This window comes from Camellia sinensis, chromosome 4, assembly GCF_055761805.1.
Source record: "Camellia sinensis isolate YWXY chromosome 4, ASM5576180v1, whole genome shotgun sequence".
NCBI lineage: Eukaryota > Viridiplantae > Streptophyta > Magnoliopsida > Ericales > Theaceae > Camellia > Camellia sinensis.
Window position 1 is genome coordinate 9443397 of NC_138964.1, and position 21746 is coordinate 9465142.

Sequence of the window (21746 nt, forward strand, 5' to 3'; positions counted from 1 at the left end):
TAACCATAGTTTTATTAATTAATTAATTTTTTTCCCTTTTTAGAGATTGTATGTTTATTTAAACTTTATCCTTATCTATGTCATATTTTTTATAAATTGACAAATATAGATGATGGAAATGGACTGATATGGGCCCAAGTGAGACTGGAACGGCCCAAAATCCGTTGGGCTGAGAAACGTGAACTCAGCCCACAGTGAGTCCATCTGAACATGGGCTAGTTAGTGAGTCCATCCGTTGGTCCAAGAAATCCATGGGCTAGTTAAGAGTCCATCTGATAGCCCACCAAACGCAGACCCAGCCCACAGTGAGTGGGCCTTACTCTTCACCAACGTGTCACAGTTATAACTGCCATTGTTCTGTCACTGAAACGTGTCAACTTCACACTCAAACATATACATACACATATATATACATGTACATATATACGTATATACACTTCTGTATGTATAGCCCCCCTCTATATATCTACACTTGTATCCAATAAACATTGGGATTCAAAATTTGACAAGTTAGAGATACAATAATGAAGCTCTAATGCCAAATCTCTCACATGTGAGTTTTTTATTTAATTATTATCAAACCCAAATTTGTGTTCCTTTCTTTGTAATTAGTTTTGATCTGGGTGGGTATTTTTTTTTCCTTTTTTTTTTAATTTTATTTTTATTTTTGGGTCAACAAATAGTTCTTTTATTGATATTTCCAGTATTATTTATCAAATTCTCTGTAATTAATTGCAATTTTTGCTGTTACTTTGCATTTCTCATAGTTTGACAGTAATCATTAGCGTATGTTCTGGAGTAGTTCATGTGATTCACTTGTGCTGACCCACATAAGGACATTGTAAATGCAATTCTGGGTAAAAAATTTAAAAAAATAAAATAACAATTATGAGAAAGAGCAACACATTTTAGGTCTCTATTAAATGGTATTCATGTGTGATTTGTTGCAAGCTCATCCAAGTATTTTTTGTCTTTTTTTTGGCTCGTGAGTGTGTCCGGGCTGATTAATCCTAAGTACATGTAGTCTTCCGTCCCACATATTTATGACAATTGTGGAATTTTTTTGATTTGTCACACAATTTCGATTTCCAAAAATGCTTATAGAATTGCTAGCTGATTAAATAATAAAACATGCCACATCCAATAAATAATTACTAATTAGTTTTCAAAACCAACCCATATTTCTCATTCAGAAAATCGCCTAAAATTTATATATAGAAGTCTATGTATATATGGATAAACATGTTATAGAAAGGGAAAAGGAAAGAGATTCTGTGATAGACTGGTTAGAGCATCTCCAACCCACTAGGCATATGATGCTTGTTAGTCAAAATGCCTAATGTGACTCACTTTTTTCAACTCCAATGCACTAGGCATATGCTTAGGCATTTTGGCTCAGCTCACATTCACTAGCTACATGTAGCTAGCCTTCAAGGCTAGGCAAAATGTATTTAATCATTAAGATTATTTCCCTCCATCTTTGTTGCTGACGTGGCATTCTATAAAGTTAATAGTATTTGGATGAATAGCTAAAATAAAGAGCATGGTTGGGGTAGAAACATGAAATCGTTGACAGGCAAAATAAAATGTATACTTTATAGTAATATTTAGATAGGTAAAATGCCTACTACCATTGGAGATGCTCTTACACTGGTAGCTTCTTCAATTCTGGGTCTGTTTTAGAACCTCCTCTTTCAGCTCAGACACTAAAAAAAAATACTCATTTGGGAAGTTTTATGATAACTAGAAACACTTCATACTCTACAGATGTGGGAGCATCTGTCAGTGAAATGCGGAATAGAATGGTGTAGGGAAGTGACCAATTCTGAATTTTGAAAAGTTCACACAACCGCGCATGTAGAGCTTTTCATCCATTTCATGCTTTATTAAAATTATTGGTATAACATTTTTTTTCTCCACATACCACTTGAAACTGGAAAATGTAGATAACATGTGCAGATAGCTCGATAAATGTGTAGAAGTGAGTACTTCATATGACCTATTGGATTTGGACTTTCCGAGAAGTAAAGATGACCAAGCCAAGAAATTATACACAAACAGGAATGCAATGAGAGAGTGCCCTAGTTTTTCTACTAATATCATTAAACTGGCTGGCTATGCTAGGAACACAAAAGATTTTCATAGAATGGAACACAAATATGAGACAAAAAGGTCGGCCTCACACCTATGTTCCATTCTATGAAATCTTTTGTATTTGTGCACTCGGTATCAATCAAAGAACCAAAGAAAATAACAAATAAGACAACGGTCCCGAGAGCTTAGTGGCATATGTGTTGACATTGCTAGAGACCACCAGCAATACCGAGTAATTGCATATTCGTCTTCTCTCCCCAACAATGTTTCTTTTCTTTCTAAAAACTGTATTTTGTATCCATAATATCCCAGATTTGGTTATCCTACGGATCTTCGTAAAAAACTGTGGAGAGTTGGCACTAGAAAATGCACGTGGCATGGAAACAACTTATATCCTCGCTTATCAAACCACATACAAAGATCTCCACCAACCAGCCCTCATCGTTGCAGGTTGCTTTGCCTTCATAGCTGTAGTCCTCTCCACCATTCTAATTTTCCAACATCTCAGATCATACACCAATCCTGCGGTTAGTTCTTTTGCCAATATGTTTATTGTGACTGTTCTAGTTTATGTAGTGTTTAGCACAAGATTATGTTTATTCTATTTCTGTTTTTCACTTGAAACATTGTCCTCTATGGAATTCTATATAATTGAACAGAACTATTGCATTGTTTTGGTGGATCTGTTGCTGATGCTCCTTAGTCTAGGGAATTGTTGGAAATTACAATTAAAATAATATTGAGGTTTAAATCACGAGTCCCTTTTTTTTTAATGAAATTGTTCATGAATTAACATTCCAAAAGTTTGATTTGTTTCATTTCATAAGATCTGAAGCTATAAGGTGAAGGGTATTAAATAAGGTTGTGAATGTTTGTTGTGCAAAATGGTATCCTTAAACTATCTTAATTCAGTTTCGTTCCAGGAGCAAAAATGGATTGTTGCGGTTCTTCTCATGGTTCCTATATATGCTAGTGAATCAGTAAGTATCTACCGGTCTTAAAGTAATTCATAGTTTCTTTAATAGCATATATGTATGACATCTTTGATTTTTACTTCTTGATCGTTCTTTGTGTGTATATCAAATTAGCAATCAAGTGCAATGACTACTCATTCCATCTCTAATCCATTCAATTGATAAAATCTTTCTTTGACTGTCTTACCTTCGAGTTAACACAAACATATACTAGAATGCTTCTTATGCAACAAGTCATTTGTGGTCAAATGTGAGTTTTCTACATCGTCATTGCATGTTTAGTACTATTTATGTGGACTTGTGCATATTCCAGTATAAAAGAATCCATACTCAAATCTCTATTCAGACATAAATTTCATACAAGCAGTAATTTGGGGGCAAAAAATAAAAACATGTAGCCAATTAATCAAGCAACGTAATAAAAATTAGAGATACAGAAAAAGAGAGAAAAGAGGGACATTTCTTGGTTGGCATTTTGGATTTTCCTGTAAATTAATCTAATCATTTTCTTACCTTTTCCAGATTTTATCCTTGTGCAACCCAAAATGGTCCCTGGCATGTGACATTTTAAGAAACTGCTATGAAGCATTTGCCTTGTATTCTTTTGGGAGTTACCTGATTGCCTGCCTTGGTAAGCTACACAATTTGGGCTTTTTTTCCTTTTTCTTTCCTCCCCCCCCCCCCCAAATCAAACTACCACTATGTACTTGTACTAACCGAATTTGGCTTCAAATCGGGAAGTTATTTTGTTTCATTGAGAGATCAAATTTGGGAAGTGTAACATTTAAGAATATATTGGTTGCATGATCTTCTTCTTTTTTATGTGATAGTGCCATCTTATTTGTCAGTGGTTTAGTATCTTTCTCAAAGCTAGAAGATAAAACAATTTTTACGAAATTCCCATTTGATTTCTGGATGATCCTTGGAACGTCTTTCTTGACAAGCTGTTGCAATAAAAGAAACTTGACGGAAAAAATATTTTGTACTAGGTGGTGAACAAAAAGTGATAGAGCTACTTGAAGATGAATCAAGAAAACTGCTCAGCAAGCCATTACTAGAAGGAGCAGATGACAAACCAAAGTCAAAAGAAAGAAGATGTTGCAATTTTTTCATCCAACCAAGTGTGCTCGGAAAAGACTTGCTGACAATAGAGAAATTTGGTCTTGTGCAGTATGTAAGTCCCAAAAAACTTTCCTTTCTACGTTTTGATGTTGAGTTTGCTGAACTCTATTGTTTCTGGATAGCCCAGATGATTTTGAAGACTTTTTGTGCATTCTTGGCACTAATATTGGAGCTCTGTGGTGTATATGGTGATGGAGAGTTCAAGTGGTGCTATGGGTTAGTATTGTTTAAAATTTAACAGAACTTCTATTACTGAAATTTGTGTATGCATATAGGTAATAGAACCATATGTTGAGATGTATAACTACAATTTGTTGTGAAAGCACACTTTTTCCTATTTTAGTTGGATTTTTTTTTTTTTTCCCTTTTTAGATGCAAACAAAAACTAAAATATATGTGAAGAATTCGGTAAAAAGTTTGCTAAAGACAAAAAACACGGGAATGTGTTGCCTTTTTTGGTTTTCTTTTTTCTTTAGTGATTTTTTTTCATATTTTAGTGTTTTTTACAATTACAAGCATCTATATTAGGTGCATGATGCATCAAAAAAATTTAAAAAATTAATTAAAATATTTTTATAAAAGTTACTAAAGACATACCAAAAAAAAGTCAAAAAATAAATTTTCAAAATTAAACCAAACAAACCCTCGAGTTTTTCGTTCTTATTTTCATTTGCCAATAGAAGACTTCAATTATCAACATTTAAAGTCAAATAGTATTTTCCCAATGACGGAAACTTTGAAATGTTTCTAATTATTTAAGGTTAATTTACTCCATGTCTCGTAACTTGCATTGTAGAGCGAATTGTGACAAATTTGATTGTTCTTTCTTAGTTTCAATATATATTTTTCCCAAGCTTTCCTTGTGGTTCCATGTTAGTCCTTCAAAAAATGAAAGCCAGCATCTTTCTCTTGCAGGTACCCATACATCGCAGTGGTACTGAACTTCAGCCAGATGTGGGCATTGTATTGCCTAGTGAAGTTTTATAATGTTACTCATGAAAGACTTCAACATATAAAACCACTTGCAAAGTTTATCAGCTTCAAGGCTATTGTGTTTGCTACTTGGTGGCAAGGTGTGGGTATTGCTTTATTGTGTAATCTTGGGGTTTTGCCCAAGGAAGGAAAATTACAGACTGGATTGCAGGATTTTTTAATCTGCATAGAAGTAAGTTACCCTTTTACAATTTTGGAAACAGTTTCTTTCGTAACAACTCAAACGCTCCTGTATGAAATTTCACACCCAAAGTTTCAAGAAACCATTTGTAGTATTGGCAAAAATATAGTTTGAAAATATATAGCAAGTAACTTAGTTTTCAACAAAAGTAACTGAATGAATAAAAAGATAGAGTTGGAGGCAGTGATGTTGGCAAGTAATGTGGATAGGATAAACTATTTCGGGGCCGTCCAAGTATGATATCGTTACATGGTAACATCTTTGAACTGAACATTGGGAATTCCTAGGTGACCTTAAGAATTTATGCGATACAGATTTTTGAGTTTCTTTTTTTCAAATAAACCGTTGAATGGAGCACTTTGCTTTTCTATAATTTCGTCTAGCAGTAAATAAGCGCAATGAACTATACAATTCTTCTGAAGAGGATTATAATATATGTTTTGTTAATTTCATAGAAAGGTGGGTGATAAACATTTGGGTACCCAACCATTGATTGGGCACTTTGATTTGTGAAATTTATGTAATTTGTTGTATTCATTTATGCTTCTTCATATTCTACCCCTAGATACATACCTTGGAATATAGAGAAGGGACACTGTTTGTGTGCTGCAATAGGAGATTCTGAATTGTGTTGTTAAGAAAATCTGTGTGTACTTAGGCTGTGTTTGGATCACGGATCAAGGAAAAAATGAATGAAATAGAAGCTAAAAGAATTAAAACCATTGTTTTATTGTTTGCTCTCTTTTTTGTTTTTTTGGTCATTCGATATCTTTTGGGTTCAACAGATGGCTATTGCAGCTGTTGCTCATGTTTTCGTCTTCTCAGCGAAACCCTATCAATACTTGCCAGCTTCCGAGCATGGCAAGGTTACCACCAAAACAACCAAAGCAATGCTGACGTTAGAGGAGGGGGGTGATAAGGAAACACCGGCCATCCTTGAAAAGACGGAGACTGAGGTCGAGGCTCCTGGAACGAGTGTCAAAGAAAGCATTCAAGACATTGTTGTTGAAGGCGGTCAACATGTGAGTTAATTCATTCTTCCATATTTATGTGTGCGAAGTTTATATTTGGAATTAGGCTTTTCCGGAAGTTTACTATTATAATTAGAGTTTAAGAGTTAGTTCTTCCATCATTGTTTCTTTCTGGTCTGTAATTACAATTTACATGAGATTGCATGAGCAGGTGGTGAAGGACGTCGTGTTGACCATAAATCAAGCGTTTGAACCAGTGGAAAAGGGCATGACCAAGATCCAGGAAACTTTCCACCAAATATCAGTGGGGTCAGATGATGAGCAAGAAGAGCGAGAAGTTAAAGTTGAGGAACATGTTCTTACAGGAGGGGGATCAGGATCTCACATTTTTACTTCTGAAGAAAAGGTAATTATTGATAGCAGTCGTCGAGATGAGAGCTGAAGACACATAAACAAAACAAAAAGAAAAAAGATTATTGTCAAGTGATTATAGGGGTAGATATCGGTTTTTTGTTTTAAAAACAAAATATTCATGATAAATTTCATTTAGATAAGAGGGTTTTATGGTTGCTTTTTTGATCTATTTCTGAAGACTGTCACCAACAATGTCTTCTGTTTACTTCTACAAGTTATTTGGTTGGAGCGTAGTATTAGGATGTTTGAGGACAAGTATGAAATCAATGTTTCTTTTTGGGGTAGTGAATTTTTTAGCGAAATTAAATGCTTGAATAATATGTATAAATAAATTTTATTGCTAGTAATGAGAATTCTCATCACTGCCTATGAAGCTCTTTCAAAGGATTTGGGCATCAATTTCAAAAAAATAATAAAAATAAAAACTGTAGGATGAGCACCCTTCACCTGTCATCTCCTTCACATTCACAAGCAATCATTTACTTATTTGCCATTATCAGAACATGTAAACAAATGTAGTTGCCTCACAATAATAGGTATTTATAAGAATCTCTAAGAAGATTTACACAATCACAAATGGAGAGATCACACACCTCTATGAAGAATTAACAGATTTAGAATTACACAATATCATTGTTCTTCCACTTCCTTCATGTGCTTGTACATATGGGCTCACCGTCACGTACATTTCAAAATTCTAGAACCTTCCATTTATGTTGCCAAATTTGCACGATAACATGGATCAGAGGCATGTTGGATCGATTCAAGTGAAACCGGTTAAAAGAAAAGACACGAGAAAGATATCCGAGAGAAAATACAAAGGAGAAAACTATGACCCTCTATTTACATGTATCATGAATATTGTAACACAAGGGTACGTCAAGAGTTTTGGTAGATATGTCTATGATTCGATTTTATCATCCTTCACGTCCAGAGCAACAAACCTCGCAACAACTGAAGCAACCCAAACACACTAGTGCACCGCACAACTGCGTGAGTGCGATTGCACATTGGTCATTCATCCGTGAACAAGTCTGGATGCAGCACATACAGCAGCAGCGGCCAAATATCCTGCCGCAACAGTTGGAGGCTGCCTTGACAAACATTTCAGCAGCCTCTGGTAATTTATCTTCCTCAGATCCTGGAGAGGTGTTTTCAGTAGTTGCAGTCAAGTTGCCAAAGCCAATCCCGAGGCTTCGCAGCATTTTTATCTTCTGGCCTTTTGAGTCTACCATCTTTTGTAGTTCAACCCTGCTAGGTGCCGCCTGTTTATGTTGGTTTCATCTTAGTTCATCAAAAATCTTGGAACTAATGAATATTAGACAAGCAAGCATGAGATGTGAAACCCTAATCAATGAGTGAGAACAAACCAATTCTCAACCATAAATTAAATCCAGATAACAGAATCTCCTAACAGTTCATATAGATTCTGATAAAAATGGCAGTAATTTTTTAATCGAAGTTTCTCTGTACTGATTTAGATGTCTATGTGCAAATTTTCTGAATCAAAGTTGATGGATTTTGGATCTCTTGCAATAAGTTGAAAACTAAGAAGGGATACGGATACGGATACAGATACAGATTCGAATCATGAATTGAAATGGTCTCGTACGGAATCGCAAATCGAATCAAATCGTGAATCATAAAGATTCGGTCACTTTTTTTAAATTGCTTAGAAAAATATATCTACACACTTAATGTTAATATATCTTATGAATATGAAATATTTAGACTTAGATCAATGAAAATGTTGTTTTGAATGATGATTACGTAGTTTAATAGGTAATAAGTTAACAAAAGTTCCTATATGAGACCACCATCTTACCTTTTCCATTTTTTTAGATGTTTCTTATTAACCATTCTTAATAAAAGACAGTAAATAATAACAAACTCTTAATTTTCAAAGTGACAATAATTTGATAACAATATTGATATTTAGACAATAAGCATGCATACTTTTCGAGGTAACAATGACCAAATAATAAGAAATAATTATTTAGGATCTTTATTTTGAAGCATAAAACATTTTAAAAGGTATAACTAAATTCACCCATGTAATATTAAATGTTAAAAAAGATGTATTATTGATTGATGTCTTGATGGATTATTGTTGTAATTGTTCTTTTTATTACAATGATTCATGATTCCTATATATAGAAGAGGGTGAGTGTGTAGTAGGTAAGGAGTAGGTGAAGTGGAGGTGGTAGTGGTGTAGTGGGTTAGGTTTAGTGGAGTAGGTGAGGTGGTAGTGGTGTAGTGGGTTAGGTTTAGTGGAGTAGGTTTAAGTGGGTGAAGTAGGTGATAGGTTTTAACAGCCCCCCGCAAACTCAAGGGGGATAGGAACTAGCCAACTTGAGTTTGGAGAGAGTAACAAAACGAGAAAATAGACGAATACATAAAAGAAAAGAGGATAGGAGACACTGTATGGTCGTGTCAGACCGTTGTAGAAGACTGATGTAGAAGACACTGGCTCGTGTCGGACCGATGTAGAAGACAGTTTATGGGGTCATGTCGGACCGTTGTAGAAGACAGTTTACGGAGTCTTGCTGGACCCTTGTAGAAACTAACCGGAATCAATGTCGGGACAGTTTACAGAGTCTTGTCGGACCCATAAAGGAGCTAACCACAATCAATGTAGGGACAGTTTACAGAGTCTTGTCGGACCCATGAAGGAGCTAACCGGAATCAATGTCGGGACAGTTTACAGAGTCTTGTCGGACCCCTAAAAAGTCGCACCCTCAAAAGGTGTGCCCAATCTTTCAAAAGGCGTGCCATCAAAAGGCGTGCCCAATCCATAAAAAGGCGTGCCATCAAAAGGCGTGCCCAATCCATAAAAAGACGTGCCATCAAAAGGGGCACCAGACACGCGGCGATGCACGTGATCGACAGTGCGCGTGTCGGCCTCTTCGTCATGTGCTATATAAATGAAGGCGGAGACTGAGAGAACATGTGGAAATCAAACCAGTCTGAAACCTCTGAAAAACTCTTAGAGAGATACACTGGTAACACTCTGTAAACACTCTGTAACCAACCCATCTCTGAAACACTCAGCAACCATAACATGGCCTCTTCTTCCCGTCCAGCTACCCAGAACATGGCCTCCTCTTCCCGTGGTCTGCTTACGCTCTTTCCAGAACTGAACGAGTCCACAGGAGAAATAACTGGTGCGGTGGCCAGTGAACCCCAACCAAACACTTCTGGGTTTGCTCCTTTGAACTTTCCGATGCGGTCGGTGGAGCAAAAAATGGCGGTGCAAACTGATATTGAGGCCAATCAGTATACTCTGAAGTCATGTGTGGAAACCATGACGGCGGTCACAAACTTGTCGCACCGGCTGCAGAGTAGGACAAATGAGGTGCAGCAGTTAAACGCCCAACTGGCTCTGCTCCAGCGCATGTATAAGGATGCGCGAGCAGAGATAAGTGTGCTAAAGGCGGAAAATATGGAGCTGAAGCGGAAGGCCACCGTGATGTTCCGATTTGGAGGTCCGCCATATGCTGCAGTGAAGGAGTATGGGGGAGTGAACGTGCTGGGCGGCGTGGAAAACACGGAGGCAGCACCGGCAAGGGCCGCTCAGGACGGAGGCAAGAAGAAGAGACCGGCGGCAGAGTAGAGAAAAAAAATCCCGCCTGTGGATGTGGTTGTTTGGGTTTGTTGTTGTTGTTGTTTTTTTTTTTTTTTTTTTTTTTGGTGTAAAATTGTGATCAGGGCGAAATTAGTGTATTGTGCAAATCCGAATGGCTTGAAGGTACAAGACTGAGCAAAAAAATTAGATGGAATGAATTTTTTTTTTATTTTTTATTTTTTTATTTTTTTATTTTTAATAATAAAAAATTGAGGTTCAAGGAAAAGTTGGGCTGTGGAAAGAAGAAAAAGAAAAAGTAGCACCCACGTGAGTTCCATCCAATTTTTTATATATATAAGATAAAAAAAAAGGTTTGGACGGTGGAAAAATATTTTGAAAATAGAAAAAATTATATAATATAGTTATCTCTTTGAAACTATATGCTGGTGTTGATCAAAAAAGTGGGCCAAATTACCAATACCGCCAATCTTGTAGACATCCTGAAGTGGGAGACGAAGAGGCTTGTCTAATGGCCTCTTGGGCTCTGTAATCATGTCGAGGGCATCAAGAAGGGTTGGGCCCTTGTACCATGTTACCGGTGTAGAAGACACTGTATGAGTGTGTATATAGACTGCCCAAAAGATATACATGGATATAGATATCGAGCCCTCAAAAGTCGTGCCCTATTTTGTGGCTTGGAATAGCAGGGGATTGAAACCAGACGCAAGGAAGGCCGGTGTCGCGACGGAGCTTTGGCAAAGGGACATCGACGTGTAAGCGGTGGTGGTCTCCGGCGACTGAACAGTAGTGCACTCAGAAAGGAAATTTCAAGGTATGTGTAGAAAAATTTTAGCAGATTAGGTTGAGGTCCGGCGGACGGCCAAGGCGAGGTTGCCGCCCGCCGGTGAAGCGAAAAATACTAAGTGGCCTCACTTTTCCACCACCATCTCTTTTTCTCTTTAAAAAAAAAAAAAAAAAAAAAAAAAATGGTGTCATGTGGCCGAATAAATATATATATGAAAGTGGCTGTCATGAAGAAAGTGGCTGTCATTAAAAAAGTGGTATTATATATGAAAGTGGCTGTCATTAAACAAAAAAAAAAGGAAGAATTCAGAAAAAGTGAAATGTGTGTTCAAACTGCCAAAAGGAAGAGAGAGAGAGATAGTGGGTTTAGAATATATTAAGAAGTTGGGTCACATGGGTTGCCTTTTCGATCACTTTTGTTAATGTGGAATTAAATAAGCTTGAAGTGGTACCACTGGTGCTAATGGAGTTTGTTGACCAAATACCAGAACTGCAGGCATGATGGATGCCTGTACTGGGTCCTCAGCCATGCTATCCTTCATGCTCATCTGATCACCATTACCTGAGGCAGCCGTGAAGACAGGAACAGCACTACCAAACATGGGCTGTGCTTGGGAAGAGGCAGTGGCAGTAGAAGCAGCTGAAGTGAACATGAAAATGGAATCCAATGAGCCACTAGTAGGAGTGGATGATCCAAACACCATAGGGGCACTGTTGGTAGCAGCAACAGTTTCCTCATTCGGCTTCGTCACACAGCCCACAGCCCACCAAGCCTTCATTTAACTCCACATTTAGTTCTGCGTCTCCGTCAACTGGGTTCTCCTAAGATGCAGGAAAGTGAAGGTATGTGTAGAAAATGCCAGCGGGCAGCGAAAGCAAGGTTGCCGGCCGGCTGCCCGCCGGTGAGAAAACAAAATACGGGCCTAAATCTTACTGCTCTGATACCATGTTAAAAAAGATGTATTATTGATTGATGTCTTGATGGATTATTGTTGTAATTGTTCTTTTTATTACAATGATTCATGATTCCTATATATAGAAGAGGGTGAGTGTGTAGTAGGTAAGGAGTAGGTGAAGTGGAGGTGGTAGTGGTGTAGTGGGTTAGGTTTAGTGGAGTAGGTGAGGTGGTAGTGGTGTAGTGGGTTAGGTTTAGTGGAGTAGGTTTAAGTGGGTGAAGTAGGTGATAGGTTTTAACATTAAACTATATCTAATTTAATAAAATAGCAACAGATAATTCATGGTGTAAATTACTTTAATCTTAAATATCTTTAGAAGATATATTATGATTTTTTAAAAGGAAAAAAAGAGAAGAAAGGTTAAAACTATGTTGAATCTGATTGAATCTGATTGGATCCTACTAAAAACTCAATGATCACTAAAATAACAACAAATCATGTATATATATATATTGATTATTTTGGCATTAAACGCTATTAGAAGTTGTATTATGTCATTTTTACTAAAAGAAAGAGAAAAAAAAAGTCGAAAATATGTCGGATACGATAATTTCAAGAATTGCATAAATCGTAAAAAATGAATAGAATCATGAATCGATAGTGAATCGTGCAATTCACTAGAGATTCACTTCACCTATAGATTCATATCGATTTTGCAAAAATTGCGAGTCGAATCTCGAATCGAACTGCGAATCATAAGATTCTGATGACAAAACACTATTTTATCAATCATAAATCAATACATCACAAATGTGCGTATTTAATTTAATAATGATTGGGTTCTCCATAAAAAATAAATAACCACAAGTCAAATGAAACGTGTGTCCATGATGTGTCTCTAATATATCCAATGAGGAAAATAATAACAAAAAATTGAAACATGCAGCATGTTCGACATGTGTCCCAGCATGTCCAAAGCATGTAGGTGTGCGACAAGTGTCGGACATGATTATGGTGGTGACTAATTTGAAGTATCCGTGCTTCATAGATTGAAAATATCTTAGTGAAATACTTGTGTTTCCCCCACCCCCAAGGGATAACCCCCCACAATTTTGATTATAGGCGAGTAGAGATATCTTTCTAAGGTCATAGATAAATGTATACCTCCAGTGCTCCAGTTGATTCTGTGTCATTCTTCCCTCTCTCTGTCTCGAGCAAGATCATACAGGTATACTCTGACACAATACCATATTTTACGCTCATTCTTGCTATCTGCAAATCAAAGGATAATAGCTTAAGCAATTGACCTTGTATTTAAGAACACAAACCTAGTGGGACACAAGGAGACTTCTAGTGCATTAAATAACAAGTAACAGGAGGTAGGACTAGACATGGATCAATAGGTGATCATAATCCTATATATAATCATTTCATTACTCAACACCACCACTTGAATGACCGGAAAAGATATAGGTAGGCATTTCATAAAAAAGTCTATAACAACGCTCTGTATTTTGTGATTACAAAAAGAATTGGAATAGCATCAAATAACGAACCTCCTCCTCAAGCTCTTTATTCTCTGAGAACCATGCCTGGGCTGTGAGCAGATCGATTTCTTGCTTTGCAAGAACCTGTGTCACATAGAGCAACACCCATTAGCACATAAATGATGCAACATCATATATGTCCACATGTTTTGTGATTTAGCACTGAATGGGTTTTCACCTAAGAATAATAGCTACAAAAAGAGCCCAATAGAACAATATAGCAGAGCAGACAGGAAAGAAGTGGACAACTCTAGGAACTAGCCAGTTCCAACACCCAACCTAACTAATAGTATTAATGAACCCAACAAGCTAAACAGTAATTTAATTGGCAAAAACACTTGGAGCAGGCAAATGATAAGATGGAATAGACCTGCTAATATGTCCAACACCCCTGCTGCAACATGATGAGAGATTATTCCTCCCGGATTGGTGAAGTAATCAATTAGGATTGAATGGGAGATGTAATTAAACCATTACCAAATCAAATATACAAGTGAAATCCAACAAATGAAGGCTCCAAAATTGATCAACACAATTGGGTTAGCCCATAATCAAAAGCAGGAATTATAACTTATTGTACTGGGACATAAAAATAAAGCCACAGCCACCAAGCTATATACTAATTTCTACAGTATCTAGTTTACCAGAAACGAATTATCAATTATATTGAGGTTCGAAAGAAAAATAACACAATAAAATAAACTACAACACAAATGAAGATTGAATAACACAAAAACAATAATCTCATTAGTCAGCATCTTACCTTGTCAATAGGTATGTCCTTTGCCTTTTGTACCTTCAGATCTACAACAAAATTGCTCGTATCTGCAAGGATCCCTCTAGCTTTGAGAGTCTCAGGAAAATCTCCCTTGTATCTGCCTGATACAATCAACGGGCTCTCAGACAAAAGGTCTGGAATACGAGAAGGATACACCTATCATGAGGATTTTGGGAATTCCTTGTTAAATCTTATGAAGGTGAATCAAAATGACAAGGCAAATTTTATAGAGCTAGATATGATCGACAAGAAAAACATCAACTAAGTAAAAATCTCCTGATAGTTCAGCACATAAAGGGTAAAGAATAGACCAGCATGACAGAACAACAAAATAAATGGAAAAGAAACTCTGAAGTTACTAAAAAATTGCATGTAGAACAAAAATAGTGTCGTGAAAATGAAAGGGTGTGTATAATACACTTTTAAGTAGCATTTTTGTCCACCTTAACATTTTACAATGTCCCAAAACAGTTGTCCATTTGAACAGTCATGGTACTTTAATTACTTATCCAAAAAAAGGGGGGGTCAAGGTACATAATCTTATGTTTTTATAAAATTATCCCTTTAGGATGAGTGTGAATGGATCTACTAGTTTGTAATATAGGGATAGTTTAGAAAATTAATGCTTTACAATTCGAGTGATGCATTAAATTGTTGTCTCCTTAAAAACTTGGACTTCCATAGTGGAAAACAAATATGGGATGGAGAGAATAATTCTTAACCCAATGGAGATGAGTGCACAAATAGGATGAGGGAACTGACATGTGTATTATATTATGACTTACAAGCAAGTGACTACTTCGTTGAAAATCTAACAAGAGGTTGCAATTATGTTTTGATATGTTGAATGAAATGCAGAGGAAGAAAACAACTCAGGGCAACCATACCTCAAGCTCATCAACATTTTCCATGGTGTCAAAAGCTATATTTGCAAAAGTGGTGGATAAAGCTCTACCAAAAAATGCTTTCATGCGAGCCTCAATTGGATCTGACCAAACAACAAGATTGGTTAGAAAAGCATTAGATTTAACATAACATCTATAAACTTTCAATAGCAAATAATGAACAAGATAACTATTGTTACTATTAGAAGTCATAACTGCCAAAGACACAAAAGGACAGCCCATGTATCACAGCCTTGCAATTTGGGAGGCCATCCCTCACCGGAAGACTCTAGAAGGCACTTGAAGACTCTAGATGTTAATGGAACTTTCTAGAGTCCCCTAGAGTCTTGCAGACAGATATAAAGACCTGTACTTAATTCTAAACATATAGATAGTATTCATGTACATTCTAGAATAGTCTATTAGAGGAGGTGGGAGTAGTATCTAGAATACTCTTAATCCTCTGGGTTCTGGGATATTCTTTGTAAACCTATAGAAGGGGAGGGCCTCATTTGCCCAACCCATCCAAGGAAATCCAAAAGTAATACAAGATCTCTTGCATTCACTTAATGGAGTAAACTGATCCAGTTGGTCCTTATATGATTGTGTTAGAATTTCCCATCTTTACCTTCACCTACTCCACTACACACTCCACTTCACCTACCTCCACTTCACCACACACTCCACTTCACCTAACCTACTATCACCTCCACTACACCTACTACCACATTTTCTTCTATATATAGATTGTATAGGAATTGTAATTTATCAATCTTGTAACACATCAAAATAACAACAATCAATAATACAGTATTTTTTAACATGGTATCAGAGCAAGGTTGAGAAGCTAGTAATTCTGCTTCACCGGCGGGCGGCAGCCTCCTCTTGGCCGCCCGCCGGACCTCTACACATACCTTGAAATTTCTTCGAATCCACCACCTTCAATAAACCCAACTGAGACTACTCTGGCCTCAAGAGGATCTGTCACCAGATGCTCTCTCTCTCCTCTTCTATTTGTACACAATGGCCGGCTTACCTGAATCAGAAGAAATATTGTAAAACCCATCTCTTGAAGCTCCTTGTATAACTTCAAACTTGCCAGTAAAGCAGGAGCCTCAGCCAAATCCACCCATTCATCGAAAGAGACTTCATCGAATGTTTCTGATCCGAATCCGTGGTGCGCGTAGTACGGCAGGTTAGAAAGCAAAGTCTCATCGATATCGAAAACCCAGGCGTCCTTGCCGTTTCCGGCGAACTCCACCGTCTTGGCGACCATCTCGGAGTCGGAACGGTAGCGAACGCCGGTAATGTAATCGTGGACGTAGTCTTGGCACCTGGAAGGGACCTGTGTCCAGATTCCGGCGTCGTTGGTTTCGACGGAGAACCGCCAGCTCTCCGCAGTTTTATCTATCCTCCTCGCAGTTTTAGGGTTCACAGGAGCAAGGCTCTCCGCAGCGTCGACACCAGAAACAATGGCTGTTCCTTTGATTACCAAGAAGATTGTGAAGAAGCGTGTGAAGCAGTTCAAGAGGACCCATCCTCTTTGTTTATTTTTTAAACCACTCTTTACCTTTGTTTTCATTATTATAATGCTTCATTATTTTTTTAAACCATACACCAGCACATGTGTTCCCACTTTTGTCTCCACTTTCTTTTTCTTTTTTTTTATATTTATTTTAAATCCATCTTTTTGAAAAACAAAACCGCATCACCGGCTTTGCACACCAACCCAATTTCCATCTCACATTTCTTTTTTTAATATATATATATATATCTTAAACTAATGCATCATCTTAAACTAATGCATCATCACACCAAGCCCATGTGCACCCACGTTCTTTTCCCTTTTCTTTTATTTAACTATATATATATATATTTCTTATAATATATTTTCACTACTCCTATTTTTATTTTATTTTATTTATTCTATCTTTCTTTTTCTATCCATTTTCCTTATTATACAACTCGTGAGCATCATCCTATCTTCCGTAAAAAAAAAAAAAAAAAAAAAAAAAAAAAACAAACAAACAAACAAACAAACAAACAAACAAACAAAAAAAAGACGCAGGAAGATCTGCACACCAAACTCATTTTATTCATGTCGGGGCTCACCCCGATCACCATGTTTCCACAAAAAAAAAAAAAAAAAAAAAAAAAAAAAAAAAAAAAACAAAATACAAACAAACAACCACAGGTGGGATTTTTCTTCTCTACTCTGCCGCCGGTCTCTTCTTTTTGCCTCCGTCCTGGACGGCCCTTGACGATGTTGCCTCCGGATTTCCCACGACACCGAGCACATTTACTCCCTGCTCCTCCACTGCAGCATATGGCGGCCCTCCAAATCGGAACATCACGGTGGCCTTCCGCTTCAGCTCCTTGTTTTCTGCCCTTAGCACGCTTATCTCTGCTCGCGCATCCTTATACATGCGTTGGAGCAGAGCCAGCTGGGAGTTTAAATGCTGCACCTCATTTGTCCTACTCTGCAGCCGGTTCGACAAGTTTGTGACCGCCGTCATGCTTTCCACACATGCCTTCAGAGTATACTGATTGGCCTCCACATCCGACTGCACTGCCATTCTTTGCTCCACCGACCGCATCGGAAAGTTCAACGGAGCAAACTCTGGGGCGCTTGGTTGAGTTTCCAGTGCCACCGCACCAGTTCTCTCTCTTGTTGACTCGTTGAGGTCGGGAAAGAGGGTGAGCAGCCCGCGGGAAGACGAAGCCATTTTTCTGGGCTACAAAATGTTCCACAGTTTCTCTCTCCAAAGAGGCAGAGTTTTTCAGAGAAGGGTTGGTTTCAGAGGTTTCAGAATGGTATGCCTCAGCCTCAGCCTTCGTCTTGGTTAAATAGCCAAGGCAGCCACGCGCATCGCGCGCCTCTTGCCACCAGCCGACAAACGGGCACGCAAGCCAAGGCGCCCACGTGCCTCGCCATCATGTCCGGCACACCTTTTGATGAATTGGGCATGCCTTTTGATGGCACATCTTTTGATAAAGTGGGCGCGCCTTTTGAGGGCGCGACTTTTGAGGGCTCACTATATATATCCATATATCTATATATTTGGGCAGCCTATATACACCATCATACAGTGTATTTTTTAGGGGTCCGACAAGACTCTGTAAACTGTCCCGACATTGATTCCGGTTAGCTCCTTTATGGGTCCGACACGACTCTGTAAACTGTCCCGACATTGATTCCGGTTAGTTTCTACAAGGGTCCAGCAAGACTCCGTAAACTGTCACAACATTGTCTGCTACAACGGTCCGACATGACCCCATAAACTGTCTTCTACAACGGTCCGACATGACCCCATAAACTGTCTTCTACATCGGTCTGACACCACCATACAGTGTCCTCTACAACGTTATGACACCCCATACAGTGTCTTCACCAACGGTCTGACACGACCATACAGTGTCTCCTATCCTTTTTTATTTTTATGTCTTTTCTTGTTTTGTTACTCTCTCCAAACTCAAGTTGGTTAGTTTCTCTCCTCCTTGAGTTTGCGGGGGGCTGTTAGAATTTCCCATCTTTACCTTCACCTACTCCACTACACACTCCACTTCACCTACCTCCACTTCACCACACACTCCACTTCACCTAACCCACTATCACCTCCACTACACCTACTACCACATTTTCTTCTATATATAGATTGTATAGGAATTGTAATTTATCAATCTTGTAACACATCAAAATAACAACAATCAATAATACAGTATTTTTTAACAGATTGCAAATTTTAACATTGCAAAAGTCCAAACTTTTGAATTTACAAAGGTCTAGTTCATGTCCATGCATTATAATCAATAATTTTACATCAGCAATTCAATTACCATGTTTCCATGGACTGCTCACAAGGCCAACAAACAGGCGGTGTTCTTTGCATACACTTGGAAAATAGAAATTGTTTGGACCTAACTTAATCTGTCCCTGGACATGTCTAAGAAAATTTGAACCTCCTACAGGAATGCAGTATCATCTTATCAAAACCAATAGTGTTATTCTCATTAAAAAATTACCTAAGCACTGGCACAATAACCAGGCTACCCAGCAAAACAAGCACCTAATTAGACCTTTTCAATAACCAGGCTACCCTCTTGAAAGCCAGCAAAACAAGCACCTCATTGGACCTTTTCCAAGGAATCCTTCAACCAGAATAACAGTTTAAGTGTTGATTGAAAATCACATTCACATGGTTTGTAGTTCATCAAAAATCACCTTGCTCAGCTAGTGAAAAGTTGACTGATATGTATCTGGGGTTCGGACGCATCAAATCTCTAAATAAAGGATACGTGGACTTGGCTAAAATCTATCCAAAAATTAGATATGGGTACATGGATACAACAAAAAGTAATAAAAAAGTTAACAGGTGTCTCTTCTTATTATGTTTTTTTTTTTCCGTCTTCATCCTGTATTTTTTTGGGTGCTGAATCTGATTTTTTTTTTTGTTATATTACTGCAGAATTTTGGTTTGGACTATGTGAAACTGGTTGGATTAGAGTTTGGTAATACGAAGAATTCCCAAAGCAAACCCGATATATATTTTCGTTATAGAATTATTGAGGCCCAAACACAGTGATAAAGTGTGGGCAGGCCCATTATGTGTCTTCTCTAAAATAAAATCAAATACTTTGGGTCTAATGATCTTTGCCATCTGCCCCATGTGACTGCAGCAGCCTACTAAATGGATTGATTTAAAAAAAAAAAAAAGAAGCAACAATGGCTTCTTCTTCAATCAATGATGCCTTTTTTGCACCTGAGAAACTCCTTCCTCTCTCTCTCTCGGCAAAAACTCCTCACCTCTCTCTCTCTGTCAATTGACAATGGCTTCACTTCTTCAATGTTGCTTCGATCAACGTTGATCGGAGTCTACTGTGCCCCGATCTGTTTTTTTTTTCCCTCAATCTATCCTGATCTATGTTTCTTACTGTCTGTAGTTCATCTTCCTCGATATGCTTTGGGCAGCCGTATCCTTAAAGTGTCATGTCCAAGCTATATTCCGCACACACATGTCGGTGTTGTGTCATGTTGACACTGATATTTGCCGAGAAACTGTGAGTCCATGTAACAGAGCCAATAGAGCAGCAGCACATGCAACCACTTGCAAATTTACTTTAAAGTTCATGAAATCATTACCAGAATCATCATGACCACAATGTCAGTGATATGTTTCTCCAGTAACTTAGAGTATCTAACTTCAGATTGGATTATACACATTATACCAACCAACCAAGCAAACGGGGTCAGTTAGTCCCATCAAATAGGGTCGGTTACATGAATCCTTCTTCTCCACTCGACTCTATCAAAGGCCATTTGGTTAATCAAATTAAGGAGATTTATATTTGTATTGACTATACTAGCCAACATGTACCATCAAATCGAGGTCTGCCCCTTCCCCTACTACTTTCATCTATCATCACTGTATCGCATCTCTTTACTACTGAGGCAGTTCTTGGTTCTCAATCTTCACTTCTCCTCTGTTTCCATTGTTACTGTTACTAAAATTACACTCCATGTACTCTGTCTTAATTCTGCTTATTCTAAATCCTTTACATTCAAGTGCTTCTCTCCAAGTCTCCAACTTAGTATTCATTCCTTCTCTAGTCTCATCCTAACACGATATCATCTACAAAAAAATTCACTGTGACGCATTATCTTGAATATTTCTCGTCAACTCATCCATAACTAAAACAAAAAGATAAGGACATTGGTGTGACCCCACAGTAATTAGAAATTCACTTGGCTCTCTAACTGGCGATTTAATAGTGGTCACCACACCTTCATACATGTCCCTAATCACATCAATGTGGCCTTTTATCACCTCCTTTTTCTCTAACACCCACCAAATTATATCCCGAGATATTATATGCTTTCTCAATATCGATAAAAACTATATGAATGTCTCTTTTCTTCTCTCAATACTTTTCTATTACTCTCCTCAAAAGATAAATCGCTTTCATTGTTGACCTACCGAGCATAAATCCAAATTGATTCTCTGACACCTCTGTGATATCTCGCAATCGATGTTCCATCACTCTCTCCCACACTTTCATTATATGACACATCAGCTTGACTCCTCTATAGTTGTTACAATTCTGAACATCTCCTTTATTCTTATAGATTAGCACAAAAATACTCTTCCTCCACTCTCTGACATTTTCCTAGTCAACAAAATCTTACTAAATAACCTAGTCAACCAAGCAACCCCCTTCTTACCCAAACATTTCTAAGCTTTAATAGAGATGTCATTGGGTTCTAAACCCTTATTCGATTTCATCTTCTTAAGTACAATCTCCACTTCAAAGTTCCTAATCCTACGATAAAATCTACAGCCTTGATTTTCCTTACTACTGGCTACCTATAAAGCATGGACACCTCTTCGGAGGTCGCGTATAGGTGTCCGACACGTGTCGGCCACGGATAGGGGCCGGACATGCTAGAAAGCGTTAGACACGCTACGGACACGCTAAGCACCAATTTTTTCAAAAAAAATTAAATTTTTTAATTTTTTTACTAAAA

General features: G+C 37.7%; 2 protein-coding genes across 4 annotated transcripts in view; one reads left to right on the plus strand and one right to left on the minus strand.

Annotated features, from left to right (window-relative positions):
* Positions 1-415: 415 nt before the first annotated feature.
* Positions 416-7030, plus strand: LOC114319163 (organic solute transporter ostalpha protein (DUF300)). Of its 2 annotated transcripts, XM_028266161.2 has the most exons (9): positions 416-553; positions 2407-2621; positions 3018-3074; positions 3591-3699; positions 4058-4242; positions 4318-4406; positions 5106-5355; positions 6150-6386; positions 6547-7030. In XM_028266161.2, the coding sequence occupies exons 2-9, from the start codon at positions 2472-2474 to the stop codon at positions 6775-6777; spliced, it is 1308 nt and encodes a 435-aa protein (XP_028121962.2). In that variant the 5' UTR covers positions 416-553; positions 2407-2471; the 3' UTR covers positions 6778-7030. The 2 variants fall into 2 exon arrangements, with proteins under 2 accessions (XP_028121962.2, XP_028121963.2); XM_028266162.2 differs by lacking the exon at positions 416-553 and having other exon boundaries at positions 2488-2621; positions 3007-3074.
* Positions 7031-7268: 238 nt separating this feature from the next.
* LOC114319162 (inter-alpha-trypsin inhibitor heavy chain-like protein) overlaps positions 7269-21746 on the minus strand; it is a 28225-nt gene continuing 13747 nt past the window's right edge. For both annotated transcript variants that reach the window (XM_082922512.1, XM_082922513.1), the window contains exons 9-13: positions 15227-15327; positions 14325-14495; positions 13571-13645; positions 13179-13286; positions 7269-8014 (exon numbers count right to left, since the gene is read on the minus strand). In XM_082922512.1, coding sequence (XP_082778638.1) covers positions 7667-8014; positions 13179-13286; positions 13571-13645; positions 14325-14495; positions 15227-15327 — 803 coding nt within the window. In that variant the 3' untranslated portion in view covers positions 7269-7666. The remainder of the gene's footprint in view (positions 8015-13178; positions 13287-13570; positions 13646-14324; positions 14496-15226; positions 15328-21746) is intronic.

Coding starts and splice junctions, on each gene's coding strand:
- LOC114319163 (XM_028266161.2), top strand. CDS start 2,472: ATGGAAACAACTTATATCCTCGCTTATCAAACCACATACAAAGATCTC. Junction 2,622..3,017: donor GATCATACACCAATCCTGCG/GTTAGTTCTTTT, acceptor GTTTCGTTCCAG/GAGCAAAAATGGATTGTTGC. Junction 4,243..4,317: donor AATTTGGTCTTGTGCAGTAT/GTAAGTCCCAAA, acceptor TGGATAGCCCAG/ATGATTTTGAAGACTTTTTG.